This window comes from Sander lucioperca, chromosome 12, assembly GCF_008315115.2.
Source record: "Sander lucioperca isolate FBNREF2018 chromosome 12, SLUC_FBN_1.2, whole genome shotgun sequence".
NCBI classification, from domain to species: Eukaryota; Metazoa; Chordata; class Actinopteri; order Perciformes; family Percidae; genus Sander; species Sander lucioperca.
The window spans coordinates 26,885,685-26,908,464 of record NC_050184.1 but is presented as its reverse complement, the minus strand read 5'-3'; the positions used below and the strand labels follow the sequence as shown (position 1 = coordinate 26,908,464).

At 38.4% G+C, this 22,780-nt stretch overlaps 2 protein-coding genes across 4 annotated transcripts; both read left to right on the top strand.

The window, feature by feature from the left end:
- Window positions 1-3,481: 3,481 nt before the first annotated feature.
- ren (renin) lies at window positions 3,482-9,126 on the top strand. The gene is made up of 9 exons (XM_031316623.2): window positions 3,482-3,770; window positions 4,215-4,362; window positions 4,879-5,002; window positions 5,351-5,469; window positions 5,595-5,791; window positions 6,380-6,502; window positions 6,689-6,830; window positions 6,956-7,054; window positions 8,388-9,126. The coding sequence occupies exons 1-9, from the start codon at window positions 3,694-3,696 to the stop codon at window positions 8,547-8,549; spliced, it is 1,191 nt and encodes a 396-aa protein (XP_031172483.1). The 5' UTR covers window positions 3,482-3,693; the 3' UTR covers window positions 8,550-9,126.
- A 3,193-nt stretch (window positions 9,127-12,319) lies between these two features.
- Window positions 12,320-22,640, top strand: csf1b (colony stimulating factor 1b (macrophage)). Of its 3 annotated transcripts, none has more exons than XM_031316830.2 (9): window positions 12,320-12,548; window positions 14,270-14,389; window positions 14,480-14,542; window positions 14,677-14,847; window positions 15,018-15,219; window positions 15,308-15,444; window positions 20,844-20,887; window positions 20,974-21,011; window positions 21,157-22,640. In XM_031316830.2, exons 1-8 carry the CDS (start codon window positions 12,507-12,509, stop codon window positions 21,008-21,010), a joined length of 816 nt encoding a protein of 271 aa, XP_031172690.1. In that variant the 5' UTR covers window positions 12,320-12,506; the 3' UTR covers window position 21,011; window positions 21,157-22,640. The 3 variants fall into 3 exon arrangements, with proteins under 3 accessions (XP_031172690.1, XP_035864300.1, XP_031172691.1); XM_036008407.1 differs by having other exon boundaries at window positions 12,320-12,552; window positions 14,276-14,389; XM_031316831.2 differs by having other exon boundaries at window positions 14,276-14,389; window positions 21,157-22,639.
- Window positions 22,641-22,780: the final 140 nt, after the last annotated feature.

The following is a 22,780-nucleotide window of genomic DNA, read 5'->3' as shown; positions in this document are numbered from 1 at the left end:
CTGCTCTGCTTCATATCTTTCTTATCATGATAGATAGCTCACAACCTTAAGATCCTTCTCATGTAAATTCTGCCTTTGATGTGTGTCCATCAGCAGGAACTCATTTGAGTTGTGGTCTGTTGCACCTTAATCAACAGCTTACTCTATGTAACCACACTTTAGATTGTTTAATGCACAGGAAATTATCACTTATGAAGATTTACGTACAGCCAATCAAAGAGTTCTGACTATGCATGGACCACAAAGGAAATATCAAGGGCACTAAAAACCATATGAAGCTCAAATAAATCATCTTTCACGAGTTCTACATTTCCCATGCCCACCAGTGGAGTGGACTCACTGGAAAGATGGAAGGCCAGGCAGGGGTGACGCGTAGGTCCCCCCAGGCAGTGTGGGAAAGAAACTTTAGCCAAGCAGGTCAGGAGTCAGATGTCTATGAGATTGTCCCCAAAATGTGCTGTCAAAACCAGCCTGTAAGGCCTAGTTGTAGGACAGACAGACAGAGCAGGTATTCTGGCATATTATTGAGCTAAATGTGTTATCCTAAAGCTGCACTAATCAATATTTTTATATTATCGAAAGATCAAATGACTATGTGTAATGTGAAAGGGATCACTCATAGCGATGAACCCACGGAAATTATCATCCAACAAAGCTTTTCTTAGCCCCTTGCCCCCTAGCCTGGTTTGACGTTTTAATGAAAAAGCTCTGTTAAGCCCACTGTACGCTACAAGCCCAGCACCAGACAGCACATTGACAAAGTAAGTGACAAGCTGGTGAACATATAGTGGAGCATTAGGCAGCTAAGAAAATCTGTACTTTCTCTCAGGAGTAGGCAAGGGCGTAACTTTGGGTTCAACATTCCGGGGGTTGAGATCTCCAACTATGAAAGGTCCCGGGACATTTCTGCATGTATTAAAAAAAATGCGACACATTTTTTTTTTTTTTTTTTCGAAAAAAGAGACAAAAATGTCTAAAAGCGGCAAAAACTTCGGAAAGGGCACCATAAACCCGTTTTAAAAACTAAAAAGAAAGGTGACAAAAACGTCTAAAAATTGTCCAAAAAAACATTGAAAAAAGTGACAAAAATGTCAGAAAACAACAAAAAACTTAAAAAGGAACAAAAACTTAGGAAAAAGCCCAGTTCTGATTATTGGGGCCTATGGGAGTAGGTGTGAAGAAACACAACTCCAAATGAATGCTAATGTCACAATGTCTAGCTGTCTGTTGGATGTGTAAATAGGCAATAATTTGCTAACACATTTGCCATAGGGACAAGGTGATAAAAAATATTGTGTTTACAGCTTGTTCCACTGTCCCCCAAGAGGCTACAAAATCAGTTATTACTGCTTTAAACCTGCAATGACAGATTTTTGTTGGACACTTGGTGGCAGCAGAAACAAGTTGTGAACACAACATTTACATATCGTCACCTTTTTAAGTTGCTACCTCGCACCTGGTCAAGTCCAATTTTCACTCTCCTTTTTGGTCTTTACCAACTCCTGAGGGAAATATCTGACTGTTTAGCTGTTAAATGCTCCACTTTCTTGACCAACTAGTTGCTAACTTTGTCTGTCTGCTGTTTGGTGCTGAGCAGGTAGTGTACAGTGGATTTTAGAGCTTTCTCACTGCTAAACCAGAACAGTAAAGTTGCAGGCTGAACAACTAAACAAACTCGCTCTAAAGCTCCATAAAGCCGAGGGAAGATGCAGCAAAACATCCTGTTACAGTAAAAGTCCTGCATTAAAAATGTTACTTAAGTAAAAGTGTATAAGTATCATCAAGAAAATGTGTTTAAAGTATTAAAAGTAAAAGTACTTAATGAAGAAAAATCCTCACATTTTAGAAACTGGAAACGATTCAAACTGTTCTGTGTTTAATCTTGTCTAATCATTTCAGCTGTACTTGTAGGCTGTTATGTTGTTGCGTAGTTTAACTTATAATAAAATATTGTATTTTATAAACTACATGTGTTTTGTGTGCAACAATCTTTATTTGTAAAGTACCTAGTGACTAAAACTGTCAGATTAATGTAGTGGAGTAAAAAGTACAATATTTCCCTCTGAAATGTAGTGGAGGAGACGTAGAAAGTGGCATGAAAAGAAAATACTCAAGTACAAGTACCTCAAATTTGTACTTAAGTACAGTACTTGAGTAAATTTACTTAGTTACATTCCACCACTGTCTGTAGGTTCATCACTACGAGTGATAAACATTGTTTTCACATTGTCATTTGATGCATTGTTATTATAAAAATATTGATTACAACTGCTTTGAAAAAAAATCTGATTTATTTTTAAACAGGTCAAATACAGGTCATTTTAATGCTTTATGTTCCCAAGTGCACACAAGTAAACACTAGCCACTGTACATAAATCATAGAGAGCTAAAACTATTATTCAATCTTGCTGCAATACAGTGTTGTTGCAGTTGTAAGTAATGACTGCCTCTAAGTTGTGCGTAACCACTCTATCATTTTTCTCACAGGGAGAATCTTGCCAGATAGCCTCTGACCTCTGCTTTGGCTGTCTGAGCTTGTGTCTGACGTGGACCTCCACATATCTCCTGGCTCGACTGGGTGGTCGGTACAGTACCAAAACATGACCGCAACCTGACAGGCCAGACACTGGGATTTCTCCCTGTGGTAAAAAAAACTGAGAAGCAGCACAGAATGACTAGGCATTAAGAATCTTTGAGTCTGAGCATCGCATCAAGAGCTACGGTACGATAACACAGCACACTGCCAATCTCCTGCACTGCACAACACACTCAACATGGGCCCCATCTCCTGCCAATGATACCTATCTAAGACCTTGAGCTGAACTGGCAGATGTGTCTTGTCCTTCCCCCTTTTGCCTGTTTATGTGAAAATCAATACTGAAGTGGTGCACAAGCTGCAGTGAACTTTGCATGAGGAGAGAATTCACGAGCAGATGGTCAACAGAGAGGTGTAAAACCTGTTGGCTTTACAGATAAGGAATCAATGGCTGTGGGAAAAAGAGACAACACAAAATGTCATCAACTGCAGGACAAACTGCAATCCACATTGTTTTATTCAAATTTAAACACGTTTATGAAATCAGCTATTTAAAAAGAAAACAGAACATCATGTAGTGAAAGGGATACATCAACAGATTAAAGAAATTATGTTTTAAAGTACACGTTTGTAGAGCACTGTCTGCAGCAGCTGAGATTTTAAATGACTTGAGTTTAGTAAGCAACATCCAACTAATCTGCCCTGACAGCTCAGAGCAACTTTCAATCCCTCTAAAGCTTCTCACAGCCCTGCAAACAAGGTGTCCATCCTACCAACGTCAGGAATCTCAGGAACTCTGCACCCTTCTGTCTTCAATGTTTTTTAAGAGGTCAAAGTTTAGACATTTCAGTTGGTCTTGCTTATCACAGTGAGGGTTGTGTGACCAAGGCAGAGGGGTAGAGGGGGTTGGGAGGAGGGAAGTTGAACTTGTGTTCAAGTGGTCACCTCTAGCAGAGCTCCCACCCTGAGTCAGTGGCCCAAGGGTGAGAGCACTGTGAAGAGGACATGGTATAAAGAGATTTGAGGGTCCAGACAGCAGAGAGAGAGAGAGAGAGCGAGTCAGCTTTTATTTACTCAGATTTAATAAACTTGGAATATTCACAAAACCAGAAACATCAACTTTACATATACATTCTCATCACTGGTCTTTATTCACCATGGCACCACTGATGAATTACTGGATGTGTTTGGCTGTTCTCTCGTCAACAGTGACCGCGAGCCATGCCTTAAGAAGGTGAGAACTTTATTCCTTTATATACCTGCCTGTTTGGCTTGAAGAAACAAGAACACAGTACAGAAGTGAGGATTTACTGTGTAACTGCATTCACATGAGAGAAAAAGTGTGACAGCAAAATAGTGACATTAAACAACGAAACCAATAAGGACAGGAAAATAAATGTGTTTTATTGGTTCATTATAAAAGCTCATGTCTTCAGCATTGGCTTAACATGTGTTTTTGTTCATTTTTCTGGCTAGCCGCTGAGAGCAAAGCAGTCTGTGCTCCATTAAAGGCTCATTGTTATACTGGGATGATGACCAGGCATATGTATCAGATATATAGCATTACAAATATACTTCACATAACTTTATAGCATTTCTTCAGTCATCACGCACAGGTCATATAGCTTCTGTCACCTGAAGATGACTTTTGGCATGTACTTGTCTGTTCTGTTCCCAGAATCTCTTTGAAGAAAATGCCATCTATCAGAGAGACACTGAGGGAGATGAACGTTTCTGCAGAGCAGATCTTGACTGAGTTGGCCCAGAAGAGCACAGACAACAACAAAAACGGGACTGTTCCCACACCTCTTACCAACTACTTAGACGTGAGACAATGTTGTTTATTATATATTTAAAGGAACATTTCTGTGTTTTTTGTTCTGCCTTCACATATCTAAAGCATCCCTGGTTCCCTTGAAAGGGTCTTTAAAAAGTCAAGCAATTATCTTTATTAGTTATTTGTTTATGAAGCATTTGGTAGGAAATCTAAATGTACTGAGTCAAAAGTAACTGAATTTGATGTTGAAGTCTTAAACACAAAAACAGACTACTTGAAGGTTAAAGCAGCTATTCCAAAGTCTCTTGGACGAGACTTAAAAGTTTACACTTCAAGAGTAAAACAGCAGATCCAATCGCCTTTGGATTAATACTTAATAATAATATTCTTTGTGCATGAGTCATACGCTCAACGTGGTATTTAATGCCCTCAAATTGAACTTGTGTCTTACTGGGCAGGAAAAAGGTTTTTAAAGAAATATTCAACTAACATCAAAACAGCATAGGAATTAGCTGGTTTAGGAAAGTCAGAAATGTATATCTTTTTTACTCTTAATCCCTAATAGACTCAGTACTTTGGGGAAATCAGCATCGGCTCTCCGGCCCAGATGTTCAACGTGGTGTTTGATACAGGCTCAGCCAACCTGTGGGTGCCCTCGCAGAGCTGCTCACCTTTCTCCACTGCCTGTTGTAAGTGTCCATGTGGATAACACATACACGCCGGATAATAAAATGTACTTAAATCTACAATAATCAATATTTTTATACTAACAATGCATTAAATGTGAAAACAACTTTACTGTTTTGGATCACTCTCATGGCTCTCATAGCCACATTTTTGGCCGTAGCAGGCAGCTGTTTTCAACGAAAAAGCTCTAAAAACCGACTGTACATTACCTGCATTACCTTTTATTGTAAGTTTAAATAAATTGAGTAAATGCTATTTTCCAATTAATTATATGTTGCAGGAAACATATCTCAATTAAGCTTCCCAGATGCAGGGTATTATTACCACTCAAATGATTTGTGAATTTTTAGACACCCACAACAGGTACGATGCCTCCAAATCTCTGACTTACGTTGAGAATGGAACAGGATTTTCCATCCAGTATGCCTCTGGAAATGTCAGGGGTTTTCTGAGCGAGGATGTGGTCGTGGTGAGTTTGTAATCAATACCCTGTAAAAAGATAAACTAAGTTATTTTTTATATACAGTAAATTGCTGCTTTCATTTCCTCTCACAGACTACACATTCAACATTTGACCCTCCACTTTACATGCAGGTGGGTGGTATCCCTGTGGTGCAGGTGTTTGCTGAAGCAACCTCTCTGTCTGCCATGCCCTTCATCTTTGCCAAGTTTGATGGTGTTCTGGGGATGGGTTACCCCAACGTGGCCATCGATGGCATCACTCCTGTGTTTGACCGCATCATGTCTCAGCATGTCCTCAAGGAAGAGGTGTTCTCTGTCTACTACAGCAGGTGGGTTGAGTCCACTGACCTTCTCTAGCTTCTATGTCATTTTGTATGAGTCATCTGTACAGAAGAGAAAACGTAATTTAGATTCATAAGATAAATGGAAGAAAATACATTTAGCTATTAGCAATAAAGTATAGATTATGCTTTGGTAATTTTGTTTTGACTGAGACAACTTTGAGAATTAAAAAGAAAACGTAGCTACTGTCAAGACTTGAATTTGATAAATGAGGAAAAAATAGATATTATCTTGTCTGAACATTTCTCAAGTAATTAATTCCCAAGTTTTTATCTTGACTATTATTAAATAAATTATATCATATGAGCTGATTTTGGATCTAAGTGAGACAAGAGGGTGTTTTGAGAAAATACTCAATTTATTACGTTCAGTTCTGTCCAGAGAAAAACTGTTGAAAATAGATGATGATGTTTCCCTGGGAAGTTCTGGGGAAAACTGAAGAATGAGAGGTCATAGGGCTACACTTCAGCTGAGGGAGCATGTAACCGTAGATGAAAATCACCAAAACCGCAGTTTCAACAGTGACAATGAGAATATGCACAGCAAAAGTGGGTTGATTTATTTATTGTTTTCAGGGATCCAAAACACTCCCCAGGTGGAGAGCTGGTCCTTGGTGGCACAGACCCAAACTACTACACTGGAAACTTTAATTATATGGACACCAGAGAGACGGGCAAATGGGAAGTTACCATGAAAGGGTAAGAATGTTGCCAGTGTGTGTGTGTGTGTGTGTGTGTGTGTGTGTGTGTGTGTGTGTGTGAGTGTGTGAGTGTGTGTGTGTGTGTGTGTGTGTGTGTGTGCGTGCGTGCGTGCGTGCGTGCGTGCGTGCGTGCGCACCATTCAGAAACATGCCTTAATTTCCACCTCTTCTTTTATTCTTTCAGTGTTTCTGTGGGGATGGAGATGATGTTTTGTGCAGAGGGCTGCACAGCTGTGATTGACACCGGCTCCTCCTACATCACAGGCCCAGCCTCCTCTGTGTCCGTGCTGATGCAAACCATTGGAGCACAGCTGGATGAAAGTGGAGTACGTTTTCACACACGCAACATGGTTTCCCACAAAAATGTTTGTCTGTAAAAAAAATATATATTATATAATAATAATAATAATTCATGACCTGTCATCACCCTTTCATGTGTGTTGTTCATCAGTACAAAGTCAACTGTGACACTGTCAAGTCGTTGCCCAGTGTGACTTTCCACCTGGGTGGCCAAGAGTACTCACTCACTCAGGAGGATTACATCTTATGGGTAAGCAGGTTGATGAATACTGAATAATTTTTATTAACATGCAGTGGTAGAACGCAATCAAGTACAATTACTCAAGTACTGCACTTACTTTGTTTTTACAAGCAAATCATATGATCCACTTACAAAATATGTTGTAATAACAAACTAATGTAATGTGGCTGATTAGACCTGCTCAAGTTGCTACATATGCTGTGATTTATATAGGATCACTTTGCACCGATAAGAAAGATATAGCCTACTTGTAGTTGTAGTAAAAGAGGACATCATCACTATGGACTTTGTAGAGATTTTGCTGATAATACTTATGTACTTTTACTTAAGTAGAATGTTGAATGGAGGACTTTTACTTGTAACAAATTATATTGACATTGTGGTGTTGCTACTTTTACTTATATAAAGGATCTGAGAGCTTCTTCCACCACTCTAAATATGTTACTGTTATAGCGGTTTACAGTGGTGGAATATAAGTTACTCAAGTACTATACTTACGTACAGTAGGTAAGACTTATAAAACTAACTTTCTGTCATATTTGCTGAAACTGACCCTATGTTCGAGTAGAACTACATGAAGTAGGTAATTAAAAAAATCTGGCTCTTCTGACACCACCTACAGCCTGTAGTGCGATTTGCAAAAATCCACAGCTCCCTGTTCAGATGCACCAATAAGGGCCAGGGGGGGTGTCTAACTGCGTGTCAATCACTGCTCATGCACACGCATTCATTCTCCCTTGTGGGGGGAGGGGCTTAGGAGACCATTTTGGGCTTTAGCGGAAAGGGGGGAGGGACTGAGAAGTTGTCAATTTTCAAATTTTTTGGCTAAGTCCTGGATCTTCACAATCCTACCTACAGCACCTTTAAGTACACATTTGAGGTACTTGTACTTTACTTCAGTATTTCTATTTTCTGCTACTTTATACTTCTACTCCACTACATTTCAGATGGAAATATTGTATTAATCTCTTACAGATGCCGTTACTTTGTTTTTACGAGCAAACCATATGATCAACCTATAAAACATGTTGTCATATAGTACCACACAAGTGTTTTGAATTATGTGGCAGATTAGACATGCGCAAGTTGCTATGTACATTTGCTGGAAATGTATATAGGATCACTATGTACTGATAAGAATGATAGTTGTAGTTGTATAAGATTTAAAAAAGGAAAAGTCTCAGGACCCGGGGGGGCTGAATGAGGTCATTATTCATATACTTTTACGTGTAATAGTTTATAGTACATTTTGTTAAAAATACTTTATTTACTTTTACTGATAATATGTTACTGTTATAGTGGTTTGGCTTATGATGGAACTGACGTTTCTTTGTGGCTCCAGCAATCACACATCGAAGGGGACGTCTGCACTGTCACCTTCAGGGGCTTGGATGTGCCACCCCCTACAGGTCCCATCTGGATTTTGGGAGCCAACTTCATTGCCCGCTACTACACAGAGTTTGACCGTCGCAATAATCGGATAGGGTTTGCTACAGCAGTCTGACGGAAGTTTAAACGTCAGCCATGTTGCTCTGTTTTCTTTTTCTCTATCTTTGCTGCCATCTCCTTTTTGTTCAGTCCTCCCTTTAGTTGCTTTTAAGACCATTTGTGATCAAACTACAATGGTTTTGGCTATAAAAATGACAAAGAATAGTGCACATTCAGGAATATCCAAAGCCCATGTTTTGCATATCCTGCTTTCTTATATTTCTGCACCACTTGCACTGAACACCTTATAAGCAGATAAGCAGTGTGTGTGTGTGTGTGTGTGTGTGTGTGTGTGTGTGTGTGTGTGTGTGTGTGTGTGTGTGTGCGTGTGTGTGCGTGTGTGTGTGAGAGAGACTCTACTGATAATTATCATACAGCAACGGTGGAAATCTATACCTGTATGTACTTACATAACAAGAATAAGCTTGTTTACTTGTTTAGCAAATACCACTCCACCCCACCCTCCACATGCATACATTTATTGTATTATTATTAATTTCAATTTGGAGCCTAATCCATGAGTAAAGGGAGCCAAAGTGTTGATTTTAAATGCAAGCACAGTTAAACAATAGACAGAGTTGCTTCTGTTTGCTTTTTTCCCCTGAAAATAAAGTTTGTTGTTAAATACGTTACCTGAATCTTTTTCTTTCTTCACCATCGTCTTCATGAGAGAGCACCAGCTCACATGCTGCTGCAACTTTATTTCTACGTAAAATTACTGTTTCTTATTAGACTCTTACGCCCTTAGGAAAAATCTACACAGCCAACCGGCCGGCCAGTCAACACAAATGCATGACAGTTCACGTTAGTTGGTACGTTACACACACACACACACACACACACACACACACACACACACACACACACATCCCACCCCCACTTCTGGCGCCTCTGCATTAGTGACTGCATCATTTTCCTTTATGTCTGTCGAATGCATTTTGTGACCATGCAAAAGTGAAGTTGAAAAAAGATTGCTGTAGCAGATTTAATCAGCCCCACCAGAGCAGGCACAGACATTTTTGGTGTGAAAAAGTGTTTATTTTTCCACCCAGGAATAAATGGTTTACACTTCAAATCCTGTTTTTTTGTATCAGTAAAGCTCATCATAAACATCTCTGAATTACAAAACTCTTTAGAAGTAAACATGCGTCTACAGGGTGATTTTAAGACTGAATCCACAAAGACAGTTATTTCTGCTTACTTAACAGGCAGAAGAGACACAAAGATAACGAAACAATAAAAGCATAGATTCATCAGTTGGCCTTGTCAAATCTTTTTGTCTCATTTTGTCTGAATTGGTCAGGAAAGTCCTCTTATGCTACAATGATGTGACAATGAGAGTGCCATATGCTTCCTTGCTCTCACATCCATGAATTGTCTGCTTTGGATTTTATCTGTTGACACTAGGCAGTGAGGTGAGGGTAGATATTTTTTGCACTGGCATTTAATCAACAGTATATTCAAACCATTGCAAAAACATCTCAGTATCAACTATTTAGAACTATTTAGACTGGAAACCAGCCAGAACAATCATTGTGTTTCACAAGACATGATCTATAGCATGCCTGCCAAATATTTGTTAGATAAACTGTATAGCTAAAATCTTGAAATTGAAATGGTTGCAAAAGCCTTCTCTCTTGAACAACTGGCATGTCTTACTTAATAAGACCCTAATCTATCAATCTATCGGTATGTATATAATGTCATTGTTACGTGTTTTTATAACTAATTAGTGGTATTTATATACTTATCATCATTTAAAGCCAGGGAATATCGTTAATCATCCATTGGAAGATTGATACTACTCTCGTATTTGTCCCTTCAATATGAAGTTGTGGCTAGCACATTAGCATGAATCCCACTACTTGTCTTGGCAAGACACGCCCTGCATAGCTGAGTGGTTAGGCAGACGGTTGAGGTTAGGCATTGACCTTGAGTGGTTAGGGTCAGGTTAGCCCCACTGGTCAGGGGATAGGACCTAAACGTGCAAGCATGAACGTCTGGCCAATCCTAACGCCTAAATGCTATGCAGGGCATGTCTCGCCAAGAAAAGTGAGATTTATAATGAAGCGGGGCTAGCAGACGGTTAGCTAGCTTGGCTTTGTACAAAATCATCTTACCAAAAGAGGTTAAACTGACAACTCCAGGTCTTTTGGTCGATCGATATGCTCTTGTACAACCAAATTTCTCATTGAAAAGATCACTGGTGTTACTAAGGTCGCCTGTCCATCAAACCATTTTTTCCCAGCTGTAAATGCCAGGCACTCTTCTGAAAACACCCAGCTGGCAGCATTAGAGCGTTTTGGTGGTGCAGCGCTTTTGTTCAGCTGAGACGCCTTTGTGGTAGCTATCCATGGTCGGCGGTCACCACCATATGGGTTGGCACAAGGTAGAGTACTTGCTCTGGATGAAAGGAAGGCTGAAGCATTTAGGTAGAGATGAATAGAAGAAAGTGAATATGCTTATTTCCAAAAATGTCAAACTATTTACACTGAAGGTTAGCATTACAATACTGTAATTATAACTTAAGAACTATTTGCATGGGACTAGTATTACCTGGGGACCTCTAGTAATTTGTAATAATTGCGGAGGTCGTCTGTGATCTTAATCCTGTGCAAATCTGCCATGCCAGTTATTTGTAAAGTAAAAATTCCACCGCAAATTAATATTTCACCTGAAGACGTAAATCTTTAAAAATGGCTCACAAATATAGGCTATCATTTATATTTTTTATGGTTTATTTCCTATAACCGCTGGGCAATGTGGCTTTTAGCAAGTATTACTCAAACAGGAGTAAATAGTGAATTTGTTGGACTTTTGTTGGACTTTTTGTTTGGGACTATTTCCCCAGCAGATTAATACGCACTTGGTGCTCAAATGTGTATTTACCAGCAGCATGACGCAACGGCAATGGTGTGGCTAATTAAACAGTATCAAAAAATACTCATTACACAGAATGGCCCCATCCAGTGTTATATTGTTATAAATGTTAGGTTATTAATTTATTATTATTGATGTCTTAACAAGTAAACAGCATTTTAATGTGTTGTTACTGGAGGTAGAGCTAATTCGAACTACATTATATTTTGTTTGGGGATATCTACAAAAAATGCATCATATTATACTTGTACTTGTATATACTAAATGTTTCATCTTTTTTGTAAAAGGTTAACTCACAAAGTAACTAGTAACTATGTAGTGGGGTCAAAAGTAGCACAAAATGGAAACACTCAAGCACCTCAGAATTTAATAATTATGACCATTTACCATTTACCATGGTAAATGCACTTACTTCCTCCCACTGATTCATTTCTAAACTATGAAAACAGTACATTTCATGCACAGTAGGACAAAAAATGACTCGGTTACATGACTTAACGATGTTACGTGTTGGAATTTAAAGCATCGGAATGCACTTCCTGATTGTTTTTCTCTCTCTGTTGGACACCATTGATCTATGAAAAGAATTCAGAAAAGCCCTTCATCAAAATTGTTTTGCTTAGAGTTGACAGGTCAACCAGTGTTTCAATGCAAATTGCCTCCAAGGGATAGAGCTTTTAGAACGAGAACAGATGTTGTCAGCATCCACTTCAAGCTCCCACAAGGTTTATTTGCCCAATTTGTAATTTTAATAATTCCCTAAGAAGACTCATGTCATGACTCTACAACCCAAACGCCAATTTGCCATAACACATCTGTAGAGACCAGTATTTTGTCACATAGAGGAGAGGTGGGCGGTCTTTAAAAAGGGCTGTCTTTCAGCCGCAACAGTTAGTCTCGGTTTGAACTCATTCTTTGCAGGAGGAGCACATCAGACAATGCCTTTAAGAGCAGCGCCACATGACGAAGTGTTAAATTTACTTAACAGCAAATTCCTTTCTGTGGAGTGGAACTGACTATATGAAAAGGATCTCTTTGCTTCAATGTGTGTGACAGAGGAGTCTGGTGTTTTCCATTGTCAAACACGTACCAGATGACCATCCTTGTGTCAACCCTGATTCAGAGCAAAGCTAAGGTAGGTGAGAACCTTTCTATAATCACTGCAGTTAAAAAAAAAACATCAATACACTCAATGCAAAAAAAAGAATAGCGCATGCTTGTAGAAGACTGTTTATGAAGTTCTTTGCTTGATTTGGGAAATCATGTGACAGGTGACATTTTCGTCATGTGCTCCTGCATTTACCACATACCAGTCACATCAATAGTTTTATTAGATTACATTAATTTGATTACCATTAGTCCATCAGTCATCAAGTGGGTTCCCAATAACAGTCAGAGGCTGGCATGATAGTCTTTCAGCTCACAAAGAGCATCTTGCTTTACTTGGAAAATCACTTTCTTTTCTTCTCAGACATTCAAATGCCAGATTCTTATTCTTGTTAGGTTTAATAGTTAAAACCATGATGGCGCAATATTTTTTCCTTTCCTTGTGAGCACACAATTTGCATGTGCATGCAATACAACTTAGATTCATGACAAATTATGACACTCACCTTGACGCATAATCTTTGCAGAAACTGTGTAAAGTGTATGTTACATTATTCAAAAACCTTAAGAAGGGTTAAAGTGTACAGCTCAGCATTATATTAGAAACAGACAACAAAATATGAAAGGAATACTTGTCATCTCTGGTGGCTTAAAATAATAGTCTTTTGTGTCTTAGTCAATTTCAGAAGTGGACCAAGCAATGAATAAATCAGGTTTTATTGTTTCAAGTCAGTGTTTTGCTGGCATCTCTTTTAACTGTTTGCTGCAAACCCACAGGTCAAGTGAGTCAATAAGATTTTTACCAAGGAATACCGTCCAGTGCAGACATTTTGCCTGCAGTTTGAGGAACATATGCGTGTCACCATGTTTTAATCCTCAGTAGAAGGATTAAGTCCATCTGGATCCCATGTTACTGTTACAGTTGCCAAAAGGTGCTTGGTAGCAGGCATCATCAGACACAGGAGGAGTCTGTGCATGTTGATCTCCCAGGCTAAGCCTTCGTGGTAGAGGGCACTGTTTGACCGTAGAGGGGAGTTATCTAACATAGGCTAGGTTCCTCTGATGTCACTCACAGTCAAACATTGGTCACTGGTAGCATTGCAGCAAAGAGGCGCTGTGCGTATTGCCTAAATTTGACACGAAACTTGACACTTTAACCCAAGTCAAGAAGCAGGATTATAACAAACAAATAGTGTGCTGGGGTTGAAAAAAAAGTGTTGTTGTTGCTGTAACTGAGACACTTTTCTTGTGTACTTGTACTTTATTCAACACATTGTAAAGTATGTTTGGATGGAAATGCAGGAATTGCTTGGATGCTAACTGTTTAACTGTTTTGGCATAATTAAGAGGAAATTTCATTAAGGTTTGCTTTGAACTTGGTTTTCCTTGTAAAATCATAAATACGAAAGTTCTTTTATAAAGAAAAGATGATCATGATTTGGGAGGGAAAACTGAATCTGAGAGCGACTACTATGTGGAGTGCATTCATATTGAAATGGTTAAGGTCAGGATGCCTCATTGGCCCTTAATGTTGCGATGGTTGAGTTGGTGGTTGAGAGCATTTCTTATTTCTCTATTTTTGCATGCATAATCTACTTGAGTAATGTTTGTCAAGTACCAGTATATCAAATGAATTAGTGCACCTTCTAGCCGAGTAAATGTCCACGTGTGTGTCAGCCCCCCCTCAAAGACTTAAGGTAAGTAAAGATAATGTGTGGTTGACATGAAGATAATGTATAATTGTGTTAGTTGCAGGTAAAGTGTCTGTGTGTACTTGTGTTCCTGAGCTTCCCTCTGACTATGGCTGAAGTCCCTGGTCCATGCAGACATTCCATCACGAGGGAGCACCTGCTGACAGTCAGGCATCTGGTAGGTGTTGAAACAATATTAGAAACAGATTTAGCGATTGCACTACACGACCATGCTGAAATCTCCCTGTTGTTGTTGTTGTTTCCGTAGATGGATAACCAGTTGAGAAGTGGGTGCTCGATAACCTACACATTCATAGAACCAAGAAATTTGGTAGGGTAGCATTTTTTTTAGGGGATTGCTTCCTTCCCAAACCTTTGATTCACTTTCCAACTTTCCAACTTTTCAACTTTTTATTAGTTGTATTGTGTTTCATGTTTATGACCTTGTGTTCTGATTTCCCACAGAGCAAATGTTGCTTTGTAAAAGCTGCTTTACCCTGGATCCTGGAGCTCCTTACCACCCACTTCAAATACAGTCGGGGTTCAGTCAATGATGGCTACGTTCAGTCCCTGAGAGCACTTATCCTCAACATCTACTCTCAGAAATGTGTGCCTCAGATTAATGAAGAGGTTGAGGTGAGTGTTTGTTTCTAAGTGAAGCCTGTTTCTCAAGACTGAAGGATTACATTTCTATAATACAAAACATGAAGAAGAAATATGTGATGTGAGGGATTGCCCGGTGCGAAGAGATAAATCTGCAATACTTGTGAAATCATTTAAAGTATGTTGCTCGGAATCTGCCACAGGACAAGCCAGAGAGTTTTGAGATGCTCTACAGAGGGTCTACTTCAGAGGCCCTGCAGAAGGCTTCAGAAGTGCTGTCTGTTTACTGGGAGCTGGTGACGACGAGTGACGCACCAGTAGACTGGAGATGCCAGCAGGAATACACAGAAATCTTTGGCTCTACCACAGAGCTATACACAGAGTCAACCACACAACATTTTACAGGTGGGAATCTCTTCTGCAAAAGATCTGTGATGAATGATGGAGATGTGTGGAGCCACTGAGAAGACAGAATATGTGTCTTTTTCTACAGACAGTCATGGTAGGAACTCGGTGAAGGCCTCGCAGAGAGGACCAGTCAGAGACCTGTACAAGCTTGGCTTCATCATTGTCTCTATCTGCGGAGGACTGCTGTTCATACTCACTCTCTACTGTCTCATCACACAAAAGGTACCAGTGTTTCTGTTTTGTTGATTTCTAAATCAGATGTGCCCTAATAATAATAATAATTGTAAATTTGTATAAAGAGAATGGCAGTGGGAGCGTGAGGGTCACCTATCCGGGGTGGCAGTAGCTCAGTCTGTAGGGAGTTGGGTTGGGAACCGGAGGGTCGCTGGTTCAAGTCCCCGTACGGACTGAAATACGGAGGTGGAGTGGTAGCTGGAGAGGTGAGCAAGGCACCGAACCCCCCCAAACTGCTCAGGGAGCCTGTTCAGCAGTGAGCCCACTCACTCTGACATCTCTCCATTAGTGCATGTAAAAGGACCTGAGCGTATTTCAGGCCTGTGTGCAGTGTGTAATAACAACAGAGTGTAAAATGTAATTTCCCCAATAAAATTAAGTATAAATTAATTAAATTATCTGGCACATTATCTTTCTGAAGGAGCACTGATGGGAGGGATGTATGTGTTTGGGTGTTGAGTTCAAATATCAACAATCTTTTTCCAGAATCACATGGGCCACCTTTAATGACCTTAAAGAGGTTGTACTGGACAATCAAAACATTAATATAGCAGCAACACAACCTTTGCTATGTGAAGATATAGTGAAGATATAGTGGGGAATAGGAGTAATGACAGCCTGAGCAAAGAATGAAGTCCCACTCCCTCTGAGTGTGTTGTAAGCCAAGCTTCTTTGTTCTTTCTTTTGTTTGCGGGTCTGACCGCCTGTGCATGTTAGTGCATTTGAGTGCCTTGTGCGTCGGTACCAGACGCAGAGGGCCGTCACAAAGCGTCAGTATTAGGCGATTTGGAGAGCGGTCTGCGAGAGCTGTGTGGAGGCAATTGCAGACCACTTTTTTCTGAATATTCAGTAAAGCCCCTCCTTGTGTTGTCTTCGGGTCAAATTTGACCCATTTTCAAAGTTGTTTTATCAGAAATATTGGTTTCTTTCAACCAAATTAACCAAAAATAACATGGGTGGTTCCCAGTGACGTTCTTCGCAAGTAATATTAATGATCACTACTTTCATTGAATTTTGGGTGTTTTATTTAATTTTATAGCATTTGTGGTCTTCCCAGGTCAATTTTGACCCGGTGGTGCAATGGGGCACTTTTGCACTCAACAGCAGATGAACACACACACACACACGTACATGAATGCACATGCAGAGACACACAAACACCCCCACACACATGAACACACACATACGTCACATTGTTTGTGAATACAATTGCATCAGTTAATTTTAACCTGGGAATATAATAATTGTCACATACCAGCCATTAATCCAAACACAACTAATGATCTCAACTCATTTTACTCAGAAGGTAGGTATAATTTCATGTAAATGAGGTCTGTTGACCATAAATAGAAAAGAATAAGTGTAAAACTAGTTGAGATGAATTGGAATGAAGTTGAATAAAAGTGGTAACACAGAATTGAGTGATTAATTATAATTGTCTATGCTTTATAAACACGCAAAGCAGACCAGGTCACTTTTTACAGGAAGACACCAGGTGTGATTGGCTGCCATTAAAAATAATAAAATGGTTTCAAAAAACCATATCCTGACTAATCACTAACATATACCAGTCAGTGATTATCCACAAACATAGGTTCATCTGATCTCAACTATAATGAAAATAATTAATAATTTATGTTTATTTTACCCCAAAAATTAGGTATTGTTTCATGTAAATGAAGTTTATTCACCATAAATTCCAAAAATAAGTGTAAAACTAGTGGTAATGAGTTGGAATAAAGTTGTTGAGAAGGTGTAAAATAGAATTGGGTGATCATTTATACTTTATGCTTTATTAATAGCCAAAACAGACCGGGTCAATTTTGTTCCGGAAGGACAACAAGTGTGATTATTGGCTGCCATTAAAAAAACTGAAAAAAAAACAGTATCCTGACTAAACTTTGACTTATATCAGTCTGTGATATCCCATCAACATATGTTCCCGTTGATCTCAACTGTTAGTCAAAATAATTCATAATTTCAGCTTTTTTTAATTCAGAAATTAGGTATAATTTTATATAAATGCGTTTTTTTGACCATATATTAAAAAAATAAGTGTAAAACTAGTGGTAATAGGTTGGAAAGAAGTTGGCTAAGAAGATGTAACCCAGAATTGGGTGATAATTTATACTTCATGCTTTATAAACTGGCCAAACAGACCAGGTCAATTTTGACCCAGGAGGACAACAAGTGCATGGTCAATGGGAGGAAAACACAAGGGTTAACATAATTTTGTATTTATTATCAAACAACTCTAAATTATTTCACAAAATGAATACTGCAGCAACCTCAGTGCCTTTATACCCTATTAAAAACATGAAACAAACAAAAGAGCATCAGAACCCAATTAAGTAAGAGCCCTGAAACAGTACCAGCTGCAGTGTATTCCTGGAATTACAGCCTTCCTTTATAATGTGTCTGTGTCTACAGTACGTTATAGGCTAGTTTTGAAGAAACCATATACTATCAGGAATGGTTTTGCCAATACCGAGCCCTCCCTCACTGGTGAATACTAAGCATAACAAAAGAAGGTGGAGGCTGGACTTACTGGTGAGAGCAAAAGTGCTATTCTGTAGCAGCACATGCACAAATGTCTGCAAATGCAAAGTTATTGTCTTTCTCCTATTTGAGACTATTTGGTGCTTTTTTTCTTCAGATAGTTCATTTTCAACTGCTGAGGTTTACAGTCCACATTTGTCCTTAATTATTAAGCCTATCTCATGATCTTAACATAATTATATATTTATATTTTTAAATAACTATAAATTACAGTACCAGCTGCATTTTATTCCTAGTGTCTATTTATAGTTACTGTTATAATACATGTAGGGGTCCATGGCATGTTTCTTTTACATTTTACAGTATGTTACGCTTCTGTATATTGTAGCTCCATACAGGCTAATTGTAAATTGTACTAATATGAAAGCTGGGAATAGTTTTGCTTTGGAAAAAAAGATTTGTGTTTGTGTTCAGTGTTTTCTTTGGAAAGTTAGATAAGCTACATTTTATTGATCCCTGTGGCAAAATCTGGATTCTGCTTCTGACCCAGATATATTTAGGAAACATTGGGCAGCCACAGCAAACTCTAATTCTTAGGCCAGTGCTTTAAACAAGCAGTTGCAAGAATGTATCGCTCATGTCTAACATGTGATGCATGTGTTGTGGTGTGGGACGTAACTGTAGTACCTGCAAGAACATGCAAACTGCACATAGAAAGGCACCAGTTGGCAGGTGACAGTCAGAGTGGCACACTGTGTTTAATCCTTCCAAAAACATTGTGGATTTTAGTTCACATTTATATCACATTGCATCAACTGAGGGAGACTTATGTCAGTGACATTTAGCATTTAATTACATTAGAGATTGACACAAGTTGTGAATCAATGGAAAACAAATGTCTCCATTTGAGTGGCTCATTCAGGTTAATGCACTAATAGGACTTTATTAGTCAGAAGCTGGTTTTTTAAACACAGGTTTTGAGGTTTTGATTATGAAATCAGATTCTGTCTAGACTTCAGACACTAAGCAGTACTCAGTAGACAAACAAGGAATATGTATCTGGTAGACAGGAAACATAGGACATCGGTAAGACTAATCACACCGAATTTTGCAGTTGATTCATTTAGATGGGGAGGGGGAAGAGATACATTCGCTTGCCATTATGAATTGATCCTGTTTTGTTCAAAGTGAAATCTGATTGGACTTTTGGGCTGATAATTAACAAGACTAGACAGCTTTTGATTGTTTATATCCTTATTTAACTGACTGCATGCAGTGACATAATACACACAGCAGATCGGGAGGGATGCTGGCATGGAGTTTACACCAAGAATGTAAAGTTTTGGGTCCAATGCAATTTTAACATCAATCAATTTCTCAATCTCTGTCTAAACAGACCAAAATACTTTGATCACAGAACATGACTACATTAAATGAAAATAAGTGCCTACTTCTTCATGGCATTTTTGACATGTTGCAGAGCATGAATCATGATGTTTACAATGTATTTCTGGAGTCACATGTAATTTGTTAATTACCTTATATTGTGTTTCATACGACTTATCTGAACTAATAATTATTTTGGCATTGTACACAACTTTGCTCCATATCTGGTCATCAAGGGGTTCATCAAAGTCCTTTTCCTAGCTATGTTTAATATTTATTTTAGTATTATCATTCATAAGCAGATGGTCACATATATAAGTCATCACTTTTTTACTTAGTGTGGCTGCTTTTATAATAAGGTTATTAAGGATATTAAGCTTTGCCCCACTTTTATAATGAAATTGAGTTTAGGTAACTTCTTATCTGTAGGTAACGGTAAAAATGTGATTGATGAAGGTGATACTCTTCCTGTAATTGTTGAAAGGACTTTAATGTACCACCCACATATATGTTATGTATTTTTGTAATACCAGCTGCCTTCCAATCTCTGAACCCCACATCTGTAAAGGTACATTCAAAGTCAGGATTATTAATAGGCGCTAAAAAAGAATACTGGCTAAATCCAATCAATGATTTAAATACGTTTCTTACTATGAAATTATCTTTCATTTCATTGTTCAACTTTCTAGAACATACATAAGGAAAGTCCAGAAATTTTAATTTTTTTTAAACCTATACCTTCCAAATCAGAAAAGCAATGGTATCCATCTTTAATCCATTCTGTAGATAATCTCAGTTGTGAAGCCTAGTGGTGGTATAACAGATTAGGTAGGGCTAATCCATCCCTTTTTATGGAGGACTGAAGTTTTTGTAAGTTTATTCTTGGACGCTCATTTTTTCCAACAAATCGTCGAATTGCACTATGTATTGTATGAAACATTTTTGAGGGAATACAAATAGGTAGCATCTGTATTGGGTATAATAGGACATGGTTTAAAATTCTCAACTTGTGGAATGTCATTCTTAGCCTGCTAGCCGTGTTTTCTCCTTTTCTCGATGACGCTGCTCACTTTTATGTGGCTGTAAACAGTCACATAAACGGGTTTTTGTTTACTCAGTTGAGGAGCCTGTCTCGCAGCTTGGAATCACAGCAGTGGATTTAAATAATAAGTTTTCTTAGTGGGAAAGAAATATTGAATCACCCATAAAACATTTCTATTTCTTGCAGCATTACTTTTTACTGTCATTTTGTGTGCTCAGTATGTTCCAACTTTATCATATCTTTGCCAAAAGTATGGCCAAATAGTTTATTTTGTCTCAATCTTCACACACAACCCTGTCAATCGCCTGCCTCCTGATCTGTCATCATCTGTCATCGTCAGAACTCAAGCTAATTGTTTGCAAATGATTTTCATCGGATCAGAATTTAAGAAATGATGTGTCCCTCTGTTATTTTGTGAATCAATCTATTACTCATTGTATGTATTTTCTTTCCAAAACAGAGAATTCACAACCCTCACAGATCAAGATCATATACGAACTTAAGGTAAGAACATACTGAATCAAAAATTATCAGTCTTTTCATGTTTATTGAACTAATCCTAATGCATTCCTTTGTCATCTGGATCAAAGGAGAGATCTGCAGGACATAGAGATGGAGCCACAATAATGTGAGTATGATTCTCAACTACATCAAAGTGTTCCTCACAGTTAAACAGCTGGAGCTTGCATCACATGTCTTAAACAAACACCTGTGTCTGCCCCAATGTAAAGTTTGACTGCAGTGCAAAACCATCTTTATACCTCCCTCCACAGACAGCAAAGAGCTCATCGCTGCAGCAGCAGATGGATCACTTGTGAAGCTGCACATTTTAATCCTGAAAAAGTTTTCATATCAGTATTGTGTGTGTAATGTATCATGCTCACCTATTTAATCAGAAGCTTGGCTTTGACTGAGAGAAAAAAAGATGGGCTTTATTTGGAATAATATGGTATGTATATTATGTTTATGCATTATGTATTGCAGATATCTTTTCACTAAAAAAAGTTTTATTTTTACACTAGTTATGTATGTTGAATGTGTCTCCATTTGCTACCACTTAACCAACTGTTTGTAATGTTGTTTACCAAATATTTCCACAAGTTATTTATTAGTTTGACTCTATTTAATCACCGTAATGATAATAAAGGTTTCATTAATACCAAATCCGAAATATAATGCTTTCCAGCTATCAGTGCATATGAGCACAATGGAATCCCATTTTAAGAGCAGAAATTAACATAATTAAAGGATTAAGGCTACCTAATAGCCCACATCCTGTTTGACTTTATACTTTATGAGGAGTCAGTAAATGTTTTATCCTTGTAAAGACAGTTGTTCCTTGTGCTTTGGAAAGCACTTTAGTTCCCCTCATTATCAGCCTACATTATTGATCACAGTCTTCATGCAGTCAACTTCTAAAAGCTATGATTTGTACATCCAGTTTTATAACACAACAGTATGTTTCAACTCTGGAGAATATTCTGTTAATGATAAAACACACTGAGCTGTTGTTACTGGCAGAGAGGTTGAGATACGATCCTGATAGATATACACCAGTCGCTGCTGCAGCTATACAAGAAATGTCTTTACTTCACAGGGCATGACAGGAGTTATTGGATAAGGATAATAGAGAGCGAGAGAGGGCAGTGCACATGCATTCCCTCATGTTGTCATGACGTTCACTCATTTTTACTCAGTGAAAAATTCCCACATGTGATTGTGTGCATGTGTGCTGGCCTCTATTTTGTTTTTTAAGAATCTGTGTAGGAAACAGAGGAGGAAAAAAAACAGCCTCCCAGCCTCTGCAGAACCGTGTGCAGCCAGCAATATATCATGATTTATAACAAATTTAATTTCACAGGCTACCGCTTATCAGTACGCAAACCGCTGTTGCACTGGCAGTAATTCATTCTTCAATCCTTAAACTTCTCCATTACAAAACAAGGAAAGTATTTCTGTAATTCACTTTAGTGCCTTACTGCAGAGGATTAAAGGCAGCTGTGCAAGACGAAAAGGCAAGTTGTCTTCAACAATAAATATGTGGAATCTGCCTAAGACCAGTTAGAGTTGTCAAGAGGGCTGCCGCCCTTTTTCTTTAACCCAATCTCTCTGCCACTTTTACCTTCAAATTAGAGGAAACAAAACATGTTGTAGCTACTAAAAATATGTCACTGTCAACAGTCAGGGGCACAAATAACTCTGGAAACAGATTTTTTTTCCAATGTAATAATAGGTTCAAAGTGGTGGATTCCAAGATAAAAGATTCACACAAAAATGATATTTCATAGCTTTCCTGCTAAGTGGATACAAACTGAATTGTGCCAATTCAAGTTCAAGCACAGATAATTACAATACACATAGGTTCAGAAATTACAACCCAAAAAGTATTTTAAAAAG

Bases quoted from the DNA above. Each gene is read 5' to 3' on its own strand.
- ren (XM_031316623.2), top strand. From the start codon at position 3,694: ATGGCACCACTGATGAATTACTGGATGTGTTTGGCTGTTCTCTCGTCA. The intron at 5,003-5,350 runs GTAAGTGTCCAT...GTGAATTTTTAG, and splicing joins ACCTTTCTCCACTGCCTGTT to ACACCCACAACAGGTACGAT. The intron at 7,055-8,387 runs GTAAGCAGGTTG...TTGTGGCTCCAG, and splicing joins AGGAGGATTACATCTTATGG to CAATCACACATCGAAGGGGA.
- csf1b (XM_031316830.2), top strand. From the start codon at position 12,507: ATGACCATCCTTGTGTCAACCCTGATTCAGAGCAAAGCTAAG. The intron at 14,848-15,017 runs GTGAGTGTTTGT...AATCTGCCACAG, and splicing joins AGATTAATGAAGAGGTTGAG to GACAAGCCAGAGAGTTTTGA. The intron at 15,445-20,843 runs GTACCAGTGTTT...TTTCCAAAACAG, and splicing joins ACTGTCTCATCACACAAAAG to AGAATTCACAACCCTCACAG.